General features: G+C 41.0%; 1 protein-coding gene across 1 annotated transcript; it reads left to right on the plus strand.

The window, feature by feature from the left end:
* Positions 1-10,172: 10,172 nt before the first annotated feature.
* SDE2 (SDE2 telomere maintenance homolog) lies at positions 10,173-19,699 on the plus strand. The gene is made up of 7 exons (XM_054063228.1): positions 10,173-10,308; positions 10,861-10,978; positions 13,120-13,231; positions 13,757-13,926; positions 14,624-14,735; positions 15,359-15,764; positions 18,638-19,699. Exons 1-7 carry the CDS (start codon positions 10,201-10,203, stop codon positions 18,851-18,853), a joined length of 1,242 nt encoding a protein of 413 aa, XP_053919203.1. The 5' UTR covers positions 10,173-10,200; the 3' UTR covers positions 18,854-19,699.
* The last annotated feature ends 357 nt before the right edge of the window (positions 19,700-20,056 follow it).

Raw genomic sequence — 20,056 nt, forward strand, 5'->3', positions numbered from 1 at the left:
TCTATGAGCTATTATACTTGACAGAATTAAAGTGATATTATTTATTTCATTTCTTTGCTCAGTTGGGTAGTCTCATGAGATACAAATCTCCTCTTCATGAGAGCCCCGGGGAAAGCAGTCAGAGTGAAATTCAGCCATACTTTAGTACAACGTAAACAGCATAAACCACAATGCCTGGGCTCCAACAGCAAACAGCTGACCAAAATATCATGTATGATGCCAAATATCACTATTTGTTTGGAACAATATTCTGTAGACCAGTTACTTTCGCAGTAGATCTGTTTCTTCCTTGTACAAACACAAGATAAAGGTTGTCCTGAAAAACCATTGATAGTTCACAAGCCTCATTCATGAAAGTCAGCCGATGGAGAGTCTCAGAAATGAAAATATTCTGAGGTCTGACCCTATCACAGTTGAAGCGTTCTGCCATATTCCATCTTTCTTAGCAAGTACTCCCAAATCTCAAAACCCACTTTCCGCAAAACCAGTCTCCTGAGAGACAGCAGAAAAAGGAAACAGAAGATGGAGTGGCAGAGAGTGTATTTTAAAGTGACAGCAAAGAACATTAAGTTATTTTCAGTCTTACAAGAGTACAGAGTTCTGATTTTTTTTTTAAAGAAATGAAAGCTTCATATTTTCCCAACTTTCTTTGTAAGTCACATACTCTGTAGGCTATACTTTAGCGTACAACAGTTTCAGAAATTTTTTCTTCATTTCTCCTCCTTCTCTCCTCAAATTCATTTCTTGGTGTGGAAACTGTAGTTGCAATTAAGAACAGTGCTTAATATTAGTGCTGCTCATTAGTTTCCTAATACTTAAAAAATTATGAAGCACAATTCACATTCAAGCCTTCTAAAGAATAACTAATTATCCCTGACTACTCATTGTTGAGTATCTACAATCCCAGCTGAGAATAAAAGGATTCACAGATAGTAACCACTTCCAAAAACCAGGCCTCTTATGCCTTTGACTACACATCCAGATGTGAGCAGTCCGATTAGGGCCTATTTTTAAAAAAATCATTAAAAAATGCCCACATACCTGCTTTCACATCACAAAGAAGACAGTGCTAGAGCCAGAATTAGAAGTTTCTGGCTCCCAAATATGCTCTGACCACACATCTCTTGTGATAGAGAAGAGTGCTGGAAGCAAGGGCGTGAAGGACCAATGTGGCAATAAGTAGTTCCCTCTGATCAAACGGTGCCTGCCAAGCCTCGTTCTCTTTGTGAGCACTGCAGAGCCACTTCCACAGGACCCAGCTGTTTTAAAGGAGTCCAGAGATCCCTGGTGTATGAGAAGAATTTGTCAGGCAGCAACAGTTCCTCATATACAACTTGTACATTTTAATTGCTGACCAAACTTCCTCTCAAGTTTTACAGTGAGTTTGGGGAGTTTTAGTAAAAGCCCCAAATCCCTGCAAACAGGTGCTAACATCAAAATATCATCTTTGGTTTCAAATTCTAAAGAAAGTGTCAGGCAGTTGTGCTTGCAGAGACAAGTTTGATCCCCTCTAACAGCTTAAACCCCATCAAAACAAGTAACCAAGCAGCAGAAGGTAAATGAGAGTGCACCAATTTAGCATGTGCTAAAATTGCATGATTCTGGCAAATTTTAAGTTCTGTGGGGACGCACTACAATTTTTGCATGCTGAGTCCTGGCACTACTACTTAAAGTGTACAAATGATGTTAAAATACAAGCCACAATCTAAGCAACTAGAAGCGGAGAACACCAATTTGGTTTAACGTGGACTGCAGAGTGCAGATCTCAAGGCAGAAAACCAGCACCACTTGAAATCCCAGCAATAAAGAATCACAGGAAAGGCTGCTACCTTCTTTCCCCTGGGCTACAATGTTTTCAAGCACAGTTTCAGTGCTGGCACTTTGTACAACATCCAGTGGATGGAGGGGCTGTACTTATGTAGGATAAATCCCCACCATGAGAGAGAGCAAATTATCAGATGCTACTGAATTTGACATTACACACTTCATTACATACTGAAGTTACGCCCTCCAGCCTAGCCCTGACCCACAACAGACAGCTAGCATTCCTAGGAGCCACTGTCACTTCCCACCTGCAAAAAGCACACAGCGACCCTCTCCCTTGGTTCACTGGTGAACAAGCTGGTTGTCTGGCAGTCCTAAATTTTGGTATGAGGCTCAGAGGGCCAGGAAGGTTAGTCAAGCCACATCTGCAATACATAAGATTCTCGACAGTGAGAATCACAAGATCACTTGTAGACCCTTTGCAACCCAAACAAACCATACAGTGGAAACACTTCAGTGCCATGCCCAGTTCTGCAGATGTGAGACGTGGTCCGAGTGTCACGGAGGCTTCTCCTGGCAAACTGTTCCTGTAACTTCCTGCTACAACAGAATAGCAGAGAGAAAAAAATCCAAATATCATCAGCAAGATTTTCCAACCGTGACTTTCACACACTAGCAAGTCTTCTTCACAGCCCTGCTCTGAGAAAGAAGCACTCTGACATATTCTGACACAGACATCACTTCCAGGCCAGAGACCAAGTCGGACAAGAATACGAATGAACAAATGCACAGCTGTATCATTGTCATGTAGCTAATATTAAAAAATAACCATGTGAGGACATGATTTTTTCCAGGCCACACATACATATGACTCAAGAAAGGTCCTCATGGGGCATAGTACACTCTATTATGAATTCCTTGTAGATTACACATAATTACCTCTATCTTAGAATAGATTAGAAGAAACACTGGAGGGGAGTACAAAATATACCAGTGATATTCCTTAAATGCTATACTAACAATTTAATTTCAATTGCATGGGTGTGAAAAGATGTTGTATAAACAAAATGGCAAACTGTTCCACCATTGAGCCAACAAGCAGCTACACAAGTCTGCAATGTTATCAAATCAATGTTCTCCAACTTGAGCACAGTGTATAAAACAAAAGAAATGCAACCACTTCCCCTAAAAATTACTTGCATGTTTTCTTTTAAAGAGAAACAAATAAAACCCTGCATCCATTTTTATTTATATGTAGGTCCCCTTTCAGCCAGCAGAACATTCTCAACACAAGCAGATAAATATTACAAATTATAAGAATGTTGTCTAAATGAAAGTAAGGCTTAGAAAGATCCCATCAAAAGGAAGCCACATCAAACTCAACACTCAAAGAATGAGGCCTCTCTACACAACAGATTAGGTGCTTAAGACATTTCTCCCTCAAGCCAATGGAGTTTTGAAAACTTACACTCGTTGAGGATCTCACTCATTACATTTTATCAAGGGACAAACAAATCAGTGACACGATCTGCTTTAAAGATGATTTATGAATACCCACAACATTCCAAGGCCAGTGCAACCATGCACTATCTCTGCTGACCGTAATTAAAAATGAGGGTTTACCTGCTTGAGGCACTCTGCTTTAATTCTCTTTCTTTTTTGATATTTCCTGTGTGCTTTCCCTTTTGTTGCTTTCTTCCTTTTCTCCCTTAGTTTCCTTGTACAATCTCCCCAGGTAAATTGAAAGCAAGCAGATGTGGGTGGGGTAATGTAATTTGGGAGCTCCTCCCAATTACTGGAAACGCAACTTTGGTTTTAGCAAGGAACATTTCCAAACCTACTTTCATATGAGTTGAAAAACAATGAGGATACCTGATATCCTCAGGAATATGAAAGAGTATAGAAGAAGAGTATAACTTTGGTCTAGAAGCTTAAAATTATTTCAATTAGTGTCACAATTAGCTGAAAAGTTCAAATTGCAAGGCCATGCAACGTTCCCTCTCTCCCATTTCTTAAAATCTTTAAGGCATAGGGGTCTGACAGATAATAGAGACCTATCACATATATGATACACATCTTATATCGTATGTTTACTCTGAGCTTTGTATTTTTGCCAAGTTGACAAACATTCAAATGCCAATTAAGAAACCAGAATCCAGAACTTACACACACATTAAGTAATGCAGCACAGCGTCTCTGCGAAGTGTAATTAAAAGCAGTTAGTTTCATTACAGGGAGAGCAAAAGTAAAGAGGCAGGGACCTATTTTTGGTATTGTTTTCCCATAAAGTAAACTGTATACTACAACTAACGCATTCACTGCTGTCCAGCTGTATTCAGATAAAATTAATCAGAACAACCCAAATCTAAGCTTTACAGCTAGCAAATCAGAAGAAAAACAAGGTAAGGGAAATCATAGAATCTGAAGTATTAACTTCTACAATATTACTTGGATGTCTAATTAGCTAATTCGTTTCAAAGTACAGCTGCCAAATGTAGAATTATTACTAACAACACTAACAAAGCCAACTGTTCTGATGATACTTATGGTCAAACAAAAAGGGACCTTAGTTGCTCAGGTTCATTACATATATATGTGCAGAGCAGTTTGTGTTCCTTCCCTAGAAGGACTCACTGTTCAAACATCCTTGCATAGGATGGAGACAAAGATATTAAGCACAACAAAGGGACTAATATGAAGGCAAAACCAGTTTTACAGCTATTTTAAAATCTTGATTATGTCTAGGTATTTGCGTTATTACCAGCTGAAGACTATAGGAAGAATAAAATACAGTTATTCACCACAGACTTGTTAGATTGATATCCAGGCATTCACTGTGAGACAATAAGTATATTTAACAGTAGCTACTGTATTAATACAGGAGTAATATACCAAGTGACTCGACTACTGGATGAGGGAAAGGCTGTGGATGTAGTCTTCTTGGACTTCAGTAAAGCCTTTGACACAGTTTCTCACAGCATTCTGCTTCAGAAACTGTCTGCCTATGGACTGGACAGGCGCACACTCTCCTGGGTTGAAAACTGGTTGGATGGCCGGGCCCAGAGAGTGGTGGTAAATGCAGGTAACTCCAGCTGGAGGCCAGTTACAAGTGGGGGTCCCCAAGGCTCGGTACTGGGTCCAGCTCTGTTCAATGTCTTTATCAATGACCTGGATGAGGGCATTGAGCGCACCCTCAGCAAGTTTGCGGATGACACTAAGCTGGGTGGAAGCATGGATCTGATGGAGTGTAGGGAGGCTCTGTAAAGGGATCTTAACAGGCTGGATTGCTGGGCCAAGGCCAGTGGCATGAGGTTTAACAAGGCCAAATGCCGGGTCCTGCACCTGGGGCACAACAACCCTATGCAGTGCTACAGACTGGGGGAAGAGTGGCTGGAGAGCTGCACGAAAGAGAAGGACCTGGGGGTGCTGGTTGACAGCCGACTGAACATGAGCCAGCAGTGTGCCCAGGTGGCCAAGAAGGCCAACGGCATCTTGGCTTGTATCAGAAATGGGGTCACCAGCAGGTCCAGGGAGGTTATTCTCCCTCTGTACTCGGCACTGGTGAGACCGCACCTCGAATACTGTGTTCAGTTCTGGACCCCTCACCACAAGAAGGATGTTGAGGCTCTGGAGCGTGTCCAGAGAAGAGCAACGAAGCTCGTGAGGGGGCCGGAGAACAAGTCTTATGAGGAGCGGCTGAGGGAACTGGAGTTGTTTAGCTTGGAGAAGAAGAGGCTGAGGGGAGACCTTATTGCTCTCTACAACTACCTGAAAGGAGGTTGTGGAGAGGAGGGAGCTGGGCTCTTCTTCCAAGTGACAGGGGACAGGGACAAGAGGGAATGGCCTGAAGCTCCACCAGGGGAGGTTCAGGCTGGATATCAGAAAAAAAATTTTCACAGAAAGGGTCATTGGGCACTGGAGCAGGCTGCCCAGGGAGGTGGTTGAGTCACTTTCCCTGGAGGTGTTTAAGGAACGGGTTGATGAAGTGCTTAGGGACATGGTTTAAGGGAGTGTTAGGAATGGTTGGACTCGATGATCCAGTGGGTCCTTTCCAACCTCGTGATTCTAATATAAATAACGTATTTCTCCTCCCCTTGGTCCCAAGCCAAACCAGGTCCCTTAACACTCCATCTTTACCCATTGTGCTGATGACACAGAAACTGAAAAAGATGACTATTGACATTTGGCAGGAAGCTGCACTTGCAAATATCAACTTAGATTCATTACAGTTAATTAAATTTTTGTAAAACAGTATGATGTCACAGTACTTGAAGAAAAATTGTTCCCTTATGCCATATACTATCTTAATTATTGTCCTAAGAAGATGCACATAAAGGTTTCTGTTCATCCTGTCTTGATTCTCCCTGCAAAAAAATATAAAAGCATGCAACACATTTAAGTCTTGCAAATAAACTGTCTGTAACTTCCACTTTAAGATACTACTAGAATGCAACAGAATATACATCCAAATGAGCCAGTCTCCACCTATATGATAGTACGTGACCAACTGTCTAGCTGAGGGAAAAGCTACTATTAAAAGATGATTTCAAAATTCTTGCAGTAACTTCTGTGGTTGAAGTTTACCTTTTTTACTATCTTTGCACACTTGAATATTCTAAAAGGAACACACATCTCTTTTATTTTTGATATCTTTCATCCTTTCTCCCACCTGTGTCTAGGAATATTTTTAGAAATGAGAAATATTTAATTCTTATCATAGCAACTTTTGACTTGTCCTTTGCTAATCTGGTTATCTTGTGAACAACTCTTTCAGTGTTCTTCACTCTCACAGGCATGTTGCGTGTGCACATTAGAAGCCAAGGGCCAATCTGTACCTTACACCTCTCTCAGTACAGAGCCTTGCATAATGTGATCTTGGTCTTGACAGACCATTACTAAGCACTGCAAAGCACTGCTACTTTAAATGGGATATACTGCAGAAAGCAATAAGGATGGATGAATGAATGAATGAATGAATGAATATCAGCATTTTGATGGTTACATATCTGGCAGTTTCAGACAGACATATTGAAAAAATGGTGTTCCACATTAAATCGAGTAAGAGATTTTAAGCAGAAAATAGTCTAGTCTGCCACACTGCATATTATAGGTCACAGAACCACACCAAATAACTCAGGCATCACACACAGGGATATCAGAATGAAATAAGAAAAAGATGGATAGTCTCATCTCTTAAATTATGGCAAGATAGCAGGAAGTTTTAAATTCTAGTCTTGGTCTTTCCACTGACTTGAGAAAGTAGTATAACCAGTTTGCATGAGTGTCACTATTTAAAACGTCAGAGTACTTAATCCCGCAAGGAGACTGTCAGGTTTAATTAATTATGTCTGTAAAATCCTTTCTAAATGAAAAGTGGCAAGCATGATTTATTAACTAAGTCTAAAACACCACTGCAGATCAGAGACTGATCCTTATTCTATCAAGAGAATAACATTTCTAATAAGATACATTTCAAATGGGAAATTATAATAACAGCCTTTTTTACTGATTTAGACTTTTTTGTGAGGAGGAAAGCAATAGACTTTTGATGAGTTCTAGGAATAGAAGTGTAATCAAGAACAAGAGATACAGAAATAGTCGTCCACTGATATTAACATGACACTAACTAAACAGCATTGCATAAATCATGAGAATGTAGGAGCAAGCTGGAAGAAAACTACTTCTCTGCTTTAGATGTCATTTGCTTGTAGCCTGACTATGCGCAAGAATCTGCACAAGTCACCAAGGTATAACCACCCAAATACAGCCATGTGACAGCAGAGAAAGTATGGCATTAGTAGCCCAAAGCTACCTGTAAGGTGGCAATATAGGATCTACCACAGGGCTGATTTATGTCCTTAGGACTCCACTGTTGTCAACTCTCATGCTCACAGGTGTATTGCAGCTTTAGTATGTAACTGCAGGCAGAATCCAGGTGTTAGAGTTATGAATGACAGGTAGCCGTCATTGAGGCACATCTCTCGGGGAGCAGCGTACCCTCTGGTTTTGGTGCTCTTTTCCCTACGACAGCAGTTGTGTTAGCTAAGGTAGTCCTCATGGGAAAGTTATAATTCAGTCAGTGCTCCCTAGGGCCAGGAATTCATCAGCACAGGTAAGAAAGTAGTTCAAAACACTCAGAAAAGGTGTGGATCAAACGATCCTTGAATTACATTGATTCAGCACACCTGCTGGACAGTTCTGTGGCCCAACTCTTTCCTGGGCAACTCCTCTTATTTGGCCTGTACTGGCAAGCTCCACACCCCCAGCACCAACAGCAGGAGGAGATTCAGAGAAGGAAATGAATCATGTCCTTGGAATGCAACTAAAATCCCACAGATCAGAGAAAATACTTATTCATCTTCATACGTATATGCACATAGTTCATATTGCCAATTATATTTCAATCAGATACTGCATATGGAAAAAAGATACCCCAAATCTAATGGAACCGAACATTAGGTTGCATTCCACAGATGTGTCACATGATTATAAATGAAACGAACAGTACCATGGGACTTAAAATACAATGTCAACTGAATTTTAGCCTGATCCAGCACAAAATAACCACAGATTTTCCAGGCTACACAAGACATCATGCTTGAATGGTCACACTGTGGCAACATGACATGTAATTCAGAAATATCAACTGGTTATAGAAAGTAAAGCCAGTAAGGGATTGTTGAAATGGGGTCAAAACGTTTTGCAAAAATATTTTAGCTAATATTGATATAGCGTAAGAAGGGCAGGAGAAGTTTGGTTTGTGAGTTAGCCAAGACAAGTCCATGGGCAGATTCCCTTAACTAAATCATTATTAATTTGTTTACATTTGCATGCAAATTCCCCATTTCTGAGTCACATCACCTCTGTTTCCCAGCTTCCTTCTTTTTCACCACATCGACTTAAGCTGCTGAGGCACAAAAGCTACCTATCCATGCTCACACAGGCTCAGCCAAGCAGCACAGCTCTTCAGCAAGCAAAAAGGGTGAGACAACCACAGCACCAAACTTTCTAAAACAGCCAAGCAGCTCAGACACAGCCCCCATATTTTTAGAACAGTGTTGATGCTTAAAGGCCTGAGTTTAGCTGCAGAATCCAACACCAGCACCACCTATCTCTTACTATCAGGGCAATTTTGGTGTGCCAGGTGCCTCCCTGGCAGGGTAGCCTGCCTCGAGCAGGGGTAGCTGGAGGGCCTCCTCCAGCTCAACTTTAACCCGATTTTTAAAACATTTTTGTATGACTATGCAAGCAAATTCACCCCAAATATCAGAGTTCTGGGCTTCTCCCCATCCTACTCTAAAGTGCACATAAGAGTCAGCAGTACAAAGAAGGCTTATGTGAAATTTGCACCATATTTGATTAAACAATTAACTGCTGCACATTTCCATTTCATTTCTTACCCTTGCTGTGCTGCACACTGGCAGCAGCGTCTGTCCCTAGCTGCCTGAGGGGGTACAAGTATTTAAATTCTCATGCTGCTGCTGCCACCACTCCTAAAACTGCAGACCAGATGAGTCAGTGTAGAGCCATAGTCCACTTTGCCTGTTGTTACCTCCTCACAGAGTTGATGTGACAAGCTGTAAAAGGCCTTTACAAGCCAGAAAGCTGCACACTACAGTCTGAATTAGAATGGTAGGGCTGTTTCATGTGAAAAATGGTCAACAACAAACTACTTCCCAGGATGGCTTCTGATACAACCTATGTGGGGAGACAGGGTACTTCAGACAAAAGGTGGTGACAGTCTCACACACAATGTCCTGAGGTCTTGGTTTAGGACTTAAAGCAAGGTTTAGGTCCTAAAACAAGATTCCAGGACATTGTGTGTGAGATCAGGACACCATGTGTGAGACAAGGACACTGTGTGATAGTGTGATACACTGCATGAGACTCCATGTGGTTGATCAGATCTGTTACTTCCCAGGCAAGGGTGCCACATTTCCATTCCTGAAGACTGACTGCTAAAAACCCCTTGACTCTCATTTAACCACACATTGTCTAAAAAATGATAAATGGAGTCCCTAAAGACTGAAACAGCAGCTTTACTCCAAAGATTAAATACAAAGCAACGCAGGTTGCTGGTGCAGAAACGATAAACCGGGTTCCTAAAAGGGCTGAAACCTGAGGTTGGCTCTGAAATATCAGAAATGCAGGTTGCCTCGAGCCCGGTTTGAGCCTCCAGGACTTAAAAGAACTATAAAACCACCGTCCAGGAAGTCTTCTAGAATTCCAATTAAGGCAAGAAACAGTCGACAGCAATTAGCAACACAATCCGAGCCCCCGTGGAACACCGGAGAGGGGCCCGGAAACACCCGGCAGGGCCCCGACCAGCGGCCACCCCACGACCACTCCTCGCGCCAGCCCCGCCCCTGCGCCACGTGACCACGCACCGCCCCCCGCGCAGGCGTAGAACGCAGGCGCGGTGGCCGCCGGGAAGTGATGGGTCCGCTAGTGCGCGACCCGCTGGCGGCTCGGGCCCGGCCCTTGCCGCTGCTCCCCGGGGTCGGGACGGTGCGCGATCTCCGTCGCCATCGCGCGCGAGCGCAGGTGAGTGAGAGGGGAGTGGGGGAACCGGGGGCGCGGCGTCTCCCTCTCAGGCAGGGGCGGGTGAGGGCCCTGGCGTGCCTGACCCGCCTCCATAGTGCTCCCCCCACCCTAAACAACCCCCCCTTGGCCTAGCTCGCCCCGTTCATGTTAACAAGCTGATTTAGGCTGTATTTAATTCTTTGGTAAGCAGGAATGATAACAAGCACCATAGAGAATGTTTATGCTTTTAAGTTCATCTGAGTTTTGCTTCCCCTCTGTTCCTGTAGGAAGAAAGGATACCTTACTCCTTAATCATAGAATCATAGAATGGTTTGGGTCTGAAGGGACCTTAAAGCCCATCCAATTCCAGCCCCCTGCCATAGGCAGGGACACCTCCCACCAGATCAGGCTGCTCAAGACCCCATCCACCCTGGCCTTGAGCACCTCCAGGGAGAGGGCAGGCATGCTTTCCCTGGGCAACCTGTGCCAGTGCCTCACCACCCTGTCACGGTTTTGTTTGTCAGAATGATTCATTTTTAGTCCATTATGTGATTCGGTTTTGCTGTGTTTTAGAATATCCCTGAAGAGAGCTTGTATGTGAAATGTAATGGGCGACTAGTTGATGACGAAGACCTACTGCAGGATGGAGCTGTTTATAGTGTGGAACCAAGACTTTGTGGTGGAAAAGGAGGTTTGTTGCCTAAATGCTTGTTGTTGACTAGATTTTTAGGTTAAAAAAACTTCTGTTATACCATAGTCTATACTGCTAACAGTTCTTATGTATTAGCAGATCTCTTGTAATATGGATGATTGAGAAACTAACATCTGTGTACAAAGCTGAATTGGCTGGGGAAGCTGCAATTCAGCTAATGGCTTTGCTGGCATAGCTTTTCTTTGCCTCCCTGGTCAGTTTAGCTCTACTAGTAGCAGTCTTTGGCATGCATCAGAGTAACTTCAGAGTTGAAATTGTGTTTAAAAGCACCCAGCTTCTTAGATGCCTAAATTTCATTCATGGTCATGTAGTACAAATATTCCGGGTACAAATGGCCTGTGATTTGAGTATAATGACATAATTGATTTTGTCTTTACTTATCTGAAAAAATATATAAATGCCAAGATGTCAGTAGCCTAAGAACTAAATAATTCAATCTAAACTAGACTCTTTCTGTTGACAAAATATTTTGACTGGTTTACTGAATATATGTGTTTATCAGGTATACCAATACAGCCACTGACAATGTGGGCATTCCCTAAAATGTGACGTGTTGAGTGAAGAAGCAGATTTAGCAGAGTACTTGAGTGTAATTGGTGTCAGTATGTTTGCTTTTTGAATCCAGTCTCAGAATTGTTAAGCTATTGAGCTAAAATACTGAATAATTTTGCAGCCTTGCATGAGATTGCAGCTCAGCTTACTTTTCCTTCTTCAGTTTTAGGTAGGACTGGAAATAAATATTGTTGCTATAGCTTATGAGGTATTGTGTTTTCTTTAAATGCAGCACTTTTGGGGGCACATGGTATTAAGTTCATAGTATATGATACTTCTTCCTCAGCTTTTGTCCATCAGCTTCAGTTATCCTGGGATGAATCACATCTGTGATTCACTCTGTGTTGCTGATGTGCCGTTTGGGTCAGTTCAAAATTGTTTGTTAACAGTTGTGTCGATTCTCTAAAATGCTCCTTTTGTTTTGACTTTGTAACTTAAAAGCCTGATAAAAACAGGCACAAAACCACAAGTCAAAACTATTAAGACTTATTGTACGATCTCAGGTGAAATGCACATCATGCAGGCTTAGAAGAGAACTGAGCATTTTATTATCAGACTTAATTCAGCACCTGTGATGTTGGTGAAGGCATTGCAGTTGATTTTTTGGGAGCGTGGCTGGCTGAATGTAGTAACTAGGTTCACCTTTCTCAGAATGTAGAATTCAGTAGCATGTTTCATGAGCTACAGAAATTCTCGACAGAAGCAGCAATTGGTTTTATTAGCTGAACACAATGCTTTTTGTGCCTTATGATACACTGGGCCATCTAGATTGTTTACCGTTTGTAACACTCCTTAGAGGTACTTCTGGGGCACCGAAAAGCGTAGATTTGTTCAGCTTCTTGTAGAATAATGATGCTTGGCACTTTCAGATTGCTTAAAGGATTATATATCATTAATCCACATTGTGGGTTTTTTTGGGGTAGTTAAACAAATGTCTCTTATGTGGAGGCAATATAAGGTGGGCCCGAGTGAAAGAAATTAGTGGTCTTGCTTATGAGTGGGTGAGGGGTGTATAGAAATCTGCCTTGAGGGGCTCTCCAGCATAACATTGCACCTCCTGATCACCTTGATGAAGCGGCTAAGGCTGTCTCCTAAAAAGGTTAGTCTATTCTTTTTAATTAGATTTTTAGAAAGGGATTTAAGTCTGGTGCAGGCTAAAGGAGCCTCAGGGGGAAGTATATCCTGGCTAAATTAAAAAGGACCCAAAATGTTATCTTGAAATGAAAAAGGTTTCAAACCATTTTTCTGGGGAATCCAGAAAAAAGACTTTCTTGTTAGAAGTGCAGCACAGGTTCTAGTAAATCTGAAGTCTGTCTGGTGTTGTATCAGGAGTACAAAACAGAGATGAATGGTAAACACCGGATACCTTTTTCTACTTAATGTTTCAGTGTTTCACCCAATGACAGTGCTCCAGCAGGTTGCAACTTCCAGCTTACCGTTTATTTCAGTTGCATTGAGAGAAAGTGTTGAATTTACTGTATTCGTTTTCCATAATCAATGCTTTGGTTGTTTACTACCTTGTCTCCATTTGTTTCTGTTTAGCTAATTATTGATTACATTTTTTTCAGGGTTTGGATCTATGCTGCGAGCACTTGGTGCCCAGATTGAAAAGACCACGAACAGAGAGGCTTGCCGAGATCTCAGTGGAAGGAGACTTCGAGATGTCAATCATGAAAAAGCGTAAGGCATTTTTTAGAAGCTAGATTTAGAAAATAAACCGACTGTGTAGGTCACTGTTAACAAAAGAGGTCAAATGGCAGGCCGTTGTAGCAATGCAGTTATATTTTGAATACTCAAAAGAGCAAAAGTGAAATCTTAAGCACAGATAGACTGGAAGCCAACAGGATTCTTCTGACTATTATATCACTGCAAAGTAGATGTGAACGTACTGCAGCCTGCTTCTGATAGACTGTTCTGCATATCTTGGTTTTCTCATCTGGAATTCTCAAAGTTCATTTCTGTGGAGTTGCAAGACCATGATATTGAGGATATGTGACCTTACTTCTGTTTCTGGCTTCCAAAATAAACTTTACTCCCTTCTTTGTAGCAGTATCTCTGTGTATTCCCTCAGTAAAGCCCAGCCCTTGGATGTTATTAGTTGTCTTTTCCTGTTGTCTCCCATCCCAGCAGCAATTGCAAAGCAACAAACTGATATAACATTAAATGTTGGAAATGCTTTCATTTGCGCGGTTCTGTCATGTGCAGGATGGCTGAATGGGTAAAGCAGCAAGCAGAACGAGAAGCAGAAAAAGAGCAAAGGCGCTTGGAAAGGCTGCAGCGGAAACTTGCGGAGCCAAAGCACTTTTTCACAAATCCAGACTACCAGCAGCAGTGTCATGAAATGGCTGAGCGGCTAGAAGATTCGGTTCTTAAAGGTATTGCACCATAGCCTCATTTGTCTCCTAAAGAAAATAAGGCAACTTGACAGTACCTGTAGCCTCACTCCGGTATGAAAATTGAAAATAAATTGCTAATAGTATCTCTTTCAATTGAGTGAAATCTTAAATTCCAGTAACATTTGTTGGATTTAATTTTGCCTCTTTGGCAGCTGCTGCTTCTCTTAAATTGCTTTGAACAGCATAACACAGATACAAGTGATGCTTCATCTTGCTGTGCTAGAGTGTTACCTCATAATAAAAGCAAAATTCTGTGAAGGTTGTATTGCTAGTTCAGCTGTAAGAATTACATAATCATTCTCAGTGAACGTATAAAATATAAAAAGGTCTTATGTGAAAACTAGAAATTGATTCCAACTACAAAATACCTTGTTTCGCTCACTGCTCTTTGAAGTTGTTTCCTTGCTGATGGCTTGGTAATGAAACTTGAGATTCAGTGGGATGTTGAACCTGAGAGTTCAGTTTGGGAATCAAGTCTGTGCCTTGGTAAGCCATGTAGGAAAGCTTTTGCTGTTACTGAGTTTATTTTGAAGCTTTGAGTCAACATAAATGTTTATCAATAGTGATTATTTTGAGTTAGTTTTTTAAATTGCATCTGAAATTAAAAATTAAGTAGAATTTACAACATATATGAATTGTGGACTGATGAAGTAGAGTTTTCACTTTTTTTTTGAAGGATTGCAGGCTTCTTCAAGCAAAATAGTGTCACCAGAAAGTGGCGATAGTCGGAAGCGTCCAGGTGAATCTGGAAAGAATGGAACAAAATCTCAAAAAAGAAAATGTTTTTGGTAAGCACAATGCCTTGTTTTATACTCGAGTATTAAGCCTTGAACAGGATGAGAGGTTACGTGTAAGTAAGCAACACTGTATCTGATGTATAGACTTAAATAGGAATTAGTAAATGGAACCAATTAAAACAAACAATTGAAAATAAATGTTGTAGCATTCATATAATTCTATTTCAGCTGGGGTAGACAAACTTTACAAAAATAGACACCCTTCCCACCCGCTACCCCAGTCTTCTAATATGGTTGTATTCTTCCCATTGTCCTTTTTTCATTAATGAATTAAATTTACAATACACTTAGAAATAGTTTTCTTTTTTTTTGTTTTCCTGTGATTTTTCACTTAATGTAATGTGAAAGAGAAGTCTTAATGATTCCAGTGATGTTTGGAGTAGGACACGTTTCTTTAGTGGGAATGATGTGAAAACATACCTGTTTTCAGGGAGTGTTGTGTCCTGTTTAATATTAGCAGCTTTTCCATTTACTAACCTATCCAAATAGCTGCTTGAGTAGTAGTTTGCTGCAGCTCTCTGAAGTGAGTTTCAGAAAGAGAAAAGTGACAATAACAATTTTTTAAAAAAGTGATAATAAATGAATATTCATTAGTAATGTACTAATTGTGCCAGGCTGGGATTAGAAGGATTGGATGATCGTGACAGTTCGGATAGTGATGATGACAATGAAGATGACTCCCCTTATGCATGTGACAGAAGTTGTCCGTCAGGCAGCAGATGTAATGAAAATGCTGGAAATTCAAATGAATGTTCAAGCAGCCCTGTGGATTTGGTAGATGACAGTCCAGGTACCAGCACAACTGAGAAACTTCTGGAGCAGCCAGAAGGTACTCGAAGAGGTCTGCAAGAAGAGAATCATGCAAGTGGGCAAACTGAAATTCCAGCTGATGAAAATAAAATGACAAAGCTGTTGAAGGAAGAGGCCCAAGAAAAGAATGAGGTAACTGAAGTTCTGAAAGAAGAGGAACAAGAAAATGTTTCTTCTAAGGCACAGGAAACAAACCAGATACAGAGCACAGTAAGTACCACGCAGTACAAAATGCGATGTGTCTTTCTCTTCAACTGGTGGTATGGTAACATTGTCTTGAGAGATGTGAAGTAGAATGGGTCAAGGAAGAACTTCATAAGATGAAGATTTTAATAGTGTCGAATTTCCTCTAAGGTGCAGTTGCTCTTGGCTGTCTAGTATTGTCTTTCCTGAGATCCATATTGGGTTTTTTTTTTTTTTCTCCTTGTACATAAATAGATACACTCTAGATCCAGAATTCTTCATTGAGGGTGAGAAAAAGGAAGATAAAACCATTTTACAGGAGTCTTTCATTCTACAGTACTTTTTGAGATGTTCCCAAACACTGTCCAACTTGACGCATCTTATTTATAATGTAATTTAATCTTAATGCTTATAATTGATGTCAGTATCTCAATTAGAGGTTGTTCCAAGTAGATGTCCCTTGACCCAATCAGCTGATCAGTCTTTCTTAGTTTCTGTTATAAAAAGACTTGCATTTAGTTCATAGAGAACCCTATTAGTCTGCTGTGAACTTCAGTTCTTCATTGACTGTTGAAAGTGTGAAAGCAGCAGCTCCTTCACCAGAGGGACAGGATTAATATAAGTGATGGGCTTCATCTGAACAGCAAGGATAGTGGAGGAATGGTTTTAAAATAAATCATCTGGTATGTGTGTGGTGGAAGCAGATTTGTAAAATGGTTTATTGCTGTACTGTTACTGACAAAAAATTACTGTTGCTGGCAGACTGGGCTGGTGCCACAGCCCTCAGCCAGATAAGGAGCAGTGCTGACTGTGAGGCTCCTTCTCTGGTGACTGACAGGAGGATGGCTGAAAAAGCTTTGAATCAGTATTCCAGCCAACAGAGAATATAGCTTTTCCCACCGAATTGCTGGAAGCCCGACTAATATTTAGAATCATAGAATCACTAGGTTGAAAAAGACCTTGGACATCATCAAGCCCAACTGTACCCATCTTCTACTAAATCATATCTCTAAGCACTTCACCTTCAAGGATGGTGACTCAACCACCTCCCTGGGCAGCCCTTGCCTGTGCCTGATAACCCTTTTAGTGAAGAATTTTTTCCTAATGTCCAATCTGAAATTCCCCTGGTGCAAATTGAGGCTTTCTCTCTTGTCCTGTGGCCTATTGCTTGGGAGAAGAGACCAACACCCACCTCAGAGCAATCATTCTGCCTCATTATTATTACTGTTAAAATTTTCAAGGTGTAATGAGTCCAGGCTTATTCTAGCAGTAAATCAAAATGTGTTGCTGTCTTTGGGCTAGGGAATTGCTTGGATTTTCTGCCTTGTTTCAGCTTGAGTAGAAAGTCTGCCATCGGTTGCCACTGCCAGTGACTGAATTCTGATAAGTGAAAGTTAAATGAAAAAAACCAGAGGATGTAATCCAACAAATTAGAACTTTGTAATCTACTGTACTATTAGAACTAGCAAATTTTAAGCAGGATGTTTACCATTTTTCACCGTTTACCTTTTGCTCAGTATTTGCAAGCTTGTCTATTCCTAGAACAGGAAACTCCACCAATGCTCTGGCAGATTGTTATTGCAGGTGGAAATATTTTTGTAATAGTCCTTGATGGATTTTTTTTTTTTTTCTTTAAAGTAGGATGAGAATGAGTCAGCCAGTCTTTTTTTGTATGCTTAGCAGTATAAAGGTTCTAATTCTGCTAGCCTTATTTGTCTTTGCTCAGACCGTAAAGGAGCAGTCTTATTCCTGTTGCTGGTATTATGTGCTCTGAAGTCCCTTTGAGAACTCCAGCATGATACGTGCCATAAGACTAATGTGTGCTTTAAGTATTGAACAGAATGGGCTTAGATTTTTGTGTCCGTTTTAGTGTGTTACTGTTTGGTGTTAGTGTTTAGTGTTAGTAAATTCCAGCATTTGAGTTACGCAGTCTTTGTCCGTGTTCTCCTGGATGACGCAATCTGTAGAGGTCCCTTTCACCCTCAATTATTCTGCAGAAGTTCCATTTAAGATGAAATTTTATTTAATTTTCCTGTGACAGAATGATGTGAACATCAGAACCTGCTCTTTTGTTAATCTTACTTTAAAAAGAGTGCTTTTATAGCTATAATTACAGTGTAACTGCTTTAGAATTAACTATTTCATCCTCTTTCATGCTACTGCTAGGGGCGTATTGCTTATATTCTATTTCTGTAAAAAGGGAGTTAGCTTTGCTGTGCCTCTGGAAGCCAAGGTTAAGCTACTCAGCTGGATGAGATGGTTTTGTGTTCTGTATTCTTGGGAGTATTCAACTTCCTTGGGGGTAAGAAGTGTCAACTATTTTGTCTCCAGAGGAATAGGATTAAATACTGCCACTTAATTTTTTTTATTATACTTTTTCACTGTTCCTCTATTGCAAGTGTAATGCTTAATTCTAGTGGAATAATTTAAAATGACCAGTGCTTCTGTCTCAGAGGCTGTGTACGTTGCAAGCTTAAGCACATCTGAGCTTGTCTGGACATGTTAGAGCCAGCCTCTAACTTGCTACCAGAGGCACTGTGAGGATAAGAACTGTGGTGGGACAGCTGGACACTGGGTACCATGTTCACCTGAGCATTACCCCAGTCATGGGTGTGTTATCTCTGCTAAGGTTTGCATGTTTTACTACTAGACTGCTAGCTAGCTTCAGTTTACTTGTACATGATGCAGTACTACTTTGCCTGGGTAGCATAAGTATCACAAATCATAATATCCAATGTAATACATATTGAGACTTTGCTTAACTTTATTAAATAATTGGGAGTTTGAGATAATCCTAATAGGAGGTCTTCTGTAAAATGAGGCATTCTTTCTATACTTGCTCCTCCCCTCTCAGTCAGGAAGGAAATAATTAGTCTGATGGGATGTTTTTCTCTTTGCAGGAGGTGGAACCAATAGACCTACTGGCCTTCCACTCTGCTGCTGAGATGGAAGCCCTGGGCTTGGACAAACTGAAGATGGAATTGATGTCTTTAGGACTGAAATGTGGAGGCACTTTAAAGGAAAGAGCGGCAAGGCTTTTCTCAGTGAGAGGTCTGTCTAGAGACCAGATTGATCCTGCCTTATTTGCAAAGCCCTCTAAAGGGAAAAAAAAGTGATTTTTAAAGAAAACATATTTTGTATCCATGTGATTTTAAATTTTTCTTATTCTGTTATTCTGTACTGCTGCGTGTAATTCTTTGGCATCCCCGGATAGTTTTGGTAGTTCTATTCTTAGTTAATGTAACACAGAGTAATTTGCTAGATAGTGAGTTAGTTATGTGTTCAGTATTAAAGGAGTGAAACTACAATCTTCTGATAAACTTTACAAATGGTTGCAGTAATTCTTATTATAATGCAACAGGTAGAACAGACCTGTATGTGGAAGGAAAAACCTGAATGTTTTCTGGAAAATTGTTGTATGATACCACCTACTTTAAGAAAAATGGCAATCCTTTCATAGCTTTATACTGAATCTACTTTCACATGTATTCCAGTTAGCACAGGTACAACTGTCAACGGGGAAACATTAAACTTATGATCCAGACTTGAAAGTTCCTTTATATAAAAAAAACATTTTTGTATGGGAAGATCAGTGTAAGTAAATATGCTGTTCTGTGAGTTTCTGTGGGTTATCAGATGTCAGTATGATACAAATTACTAATGCAAGTAAATATTTCTTTTAGGAGAAATATAAATAATGGTATTTACTGATTTTGCTCTGGAAGGGTATCTGAGGGAAGAGAGAGAATCATATCCTTAAGAAATTAAAAAGAACAAAAAGTGCATTTGCTGGCTGCTGTAGGTTAGTAAAATACAGAGTGATCATTTGAAACTGAATGGGAAATTCAGGATGGGTTTTAATTTTTCTTTTTGTGGTAAAGATAATGGAATTGTCTCCCAAGGATCTGCAGTGCTGGTGCTTTATCCTATAGCAGCATCTGTAGACTCAGTGCTGGGTGTTGTGTTGTGGGGGTGGGTGGATGGGGTAGGGGGTTTGGGTGAGTGTGGGGGATGGGTATGCCTGTTCATGTTCTCCTCCCTGGTACAGGAGCCCTGCACCAGCAGGTGTCGTGGGCCTGGGCTGCTGGGTGTCCCTGTCCCCCAGCTCTTCCCCGGCAGGTGGCAGGCAGCTCTCCTGGTGTTCTGCAGGGATCAGGGGCCCTGGGAGATGGCACTTGGCCCTGCTGAGGGCCCACGTGGGAACTGTGGAGCATGACGTGATTTCTAATGGAGCAGCTGATGTCTGTGCAAGTCGGAAACCCTGCATGTGATATGGTTTTTCTACCCGCAAGATGGATTTGAGGCAGTTTTATCTGTTT

The sequence above is a fragment of the Cuculus canorus genome, chromosome 3 (assembly GCF_017976375.1).
Source record: "Cuculus canorus isolate bCucCan1 chromosome 3, bCucCan1.pri, whole genome shotgun sequence".
In the NCBI taxonomy this organism is placed as follows: domain Eukaryota; kingdom Metazoa; phylum Chordata; class Aves; order Cuculiformes; family Cuculidae; genus Cuculus; species Cuculus canorus.

Excerpts from the sequence above, each read along its gene's own strand:
- SDE2 (XM_054063228.1), top strand. The coding sequence starts at position 10,201 with ATGGGTCCGCTAGTGCGCGACCCGCTGGCGGCTCGGGCCCGGCCCTTG. Across the intron at positions 10,979-13,119 it reads ACTTTGTGGTGGAAAAGGAG|GGTTTGGATCTATGCTGCGA; the intron begins GTTTGTTGCCTA and ends CATTTTTTTCAG. Across the intron at positions 14,736-15,358 it reads CAAAAAAGAAAATGTTTTTG|GCTGGGATTAGAAGGATTGG; the intron begins GTAAGCACAATG and ends TAATTGTGCCAG.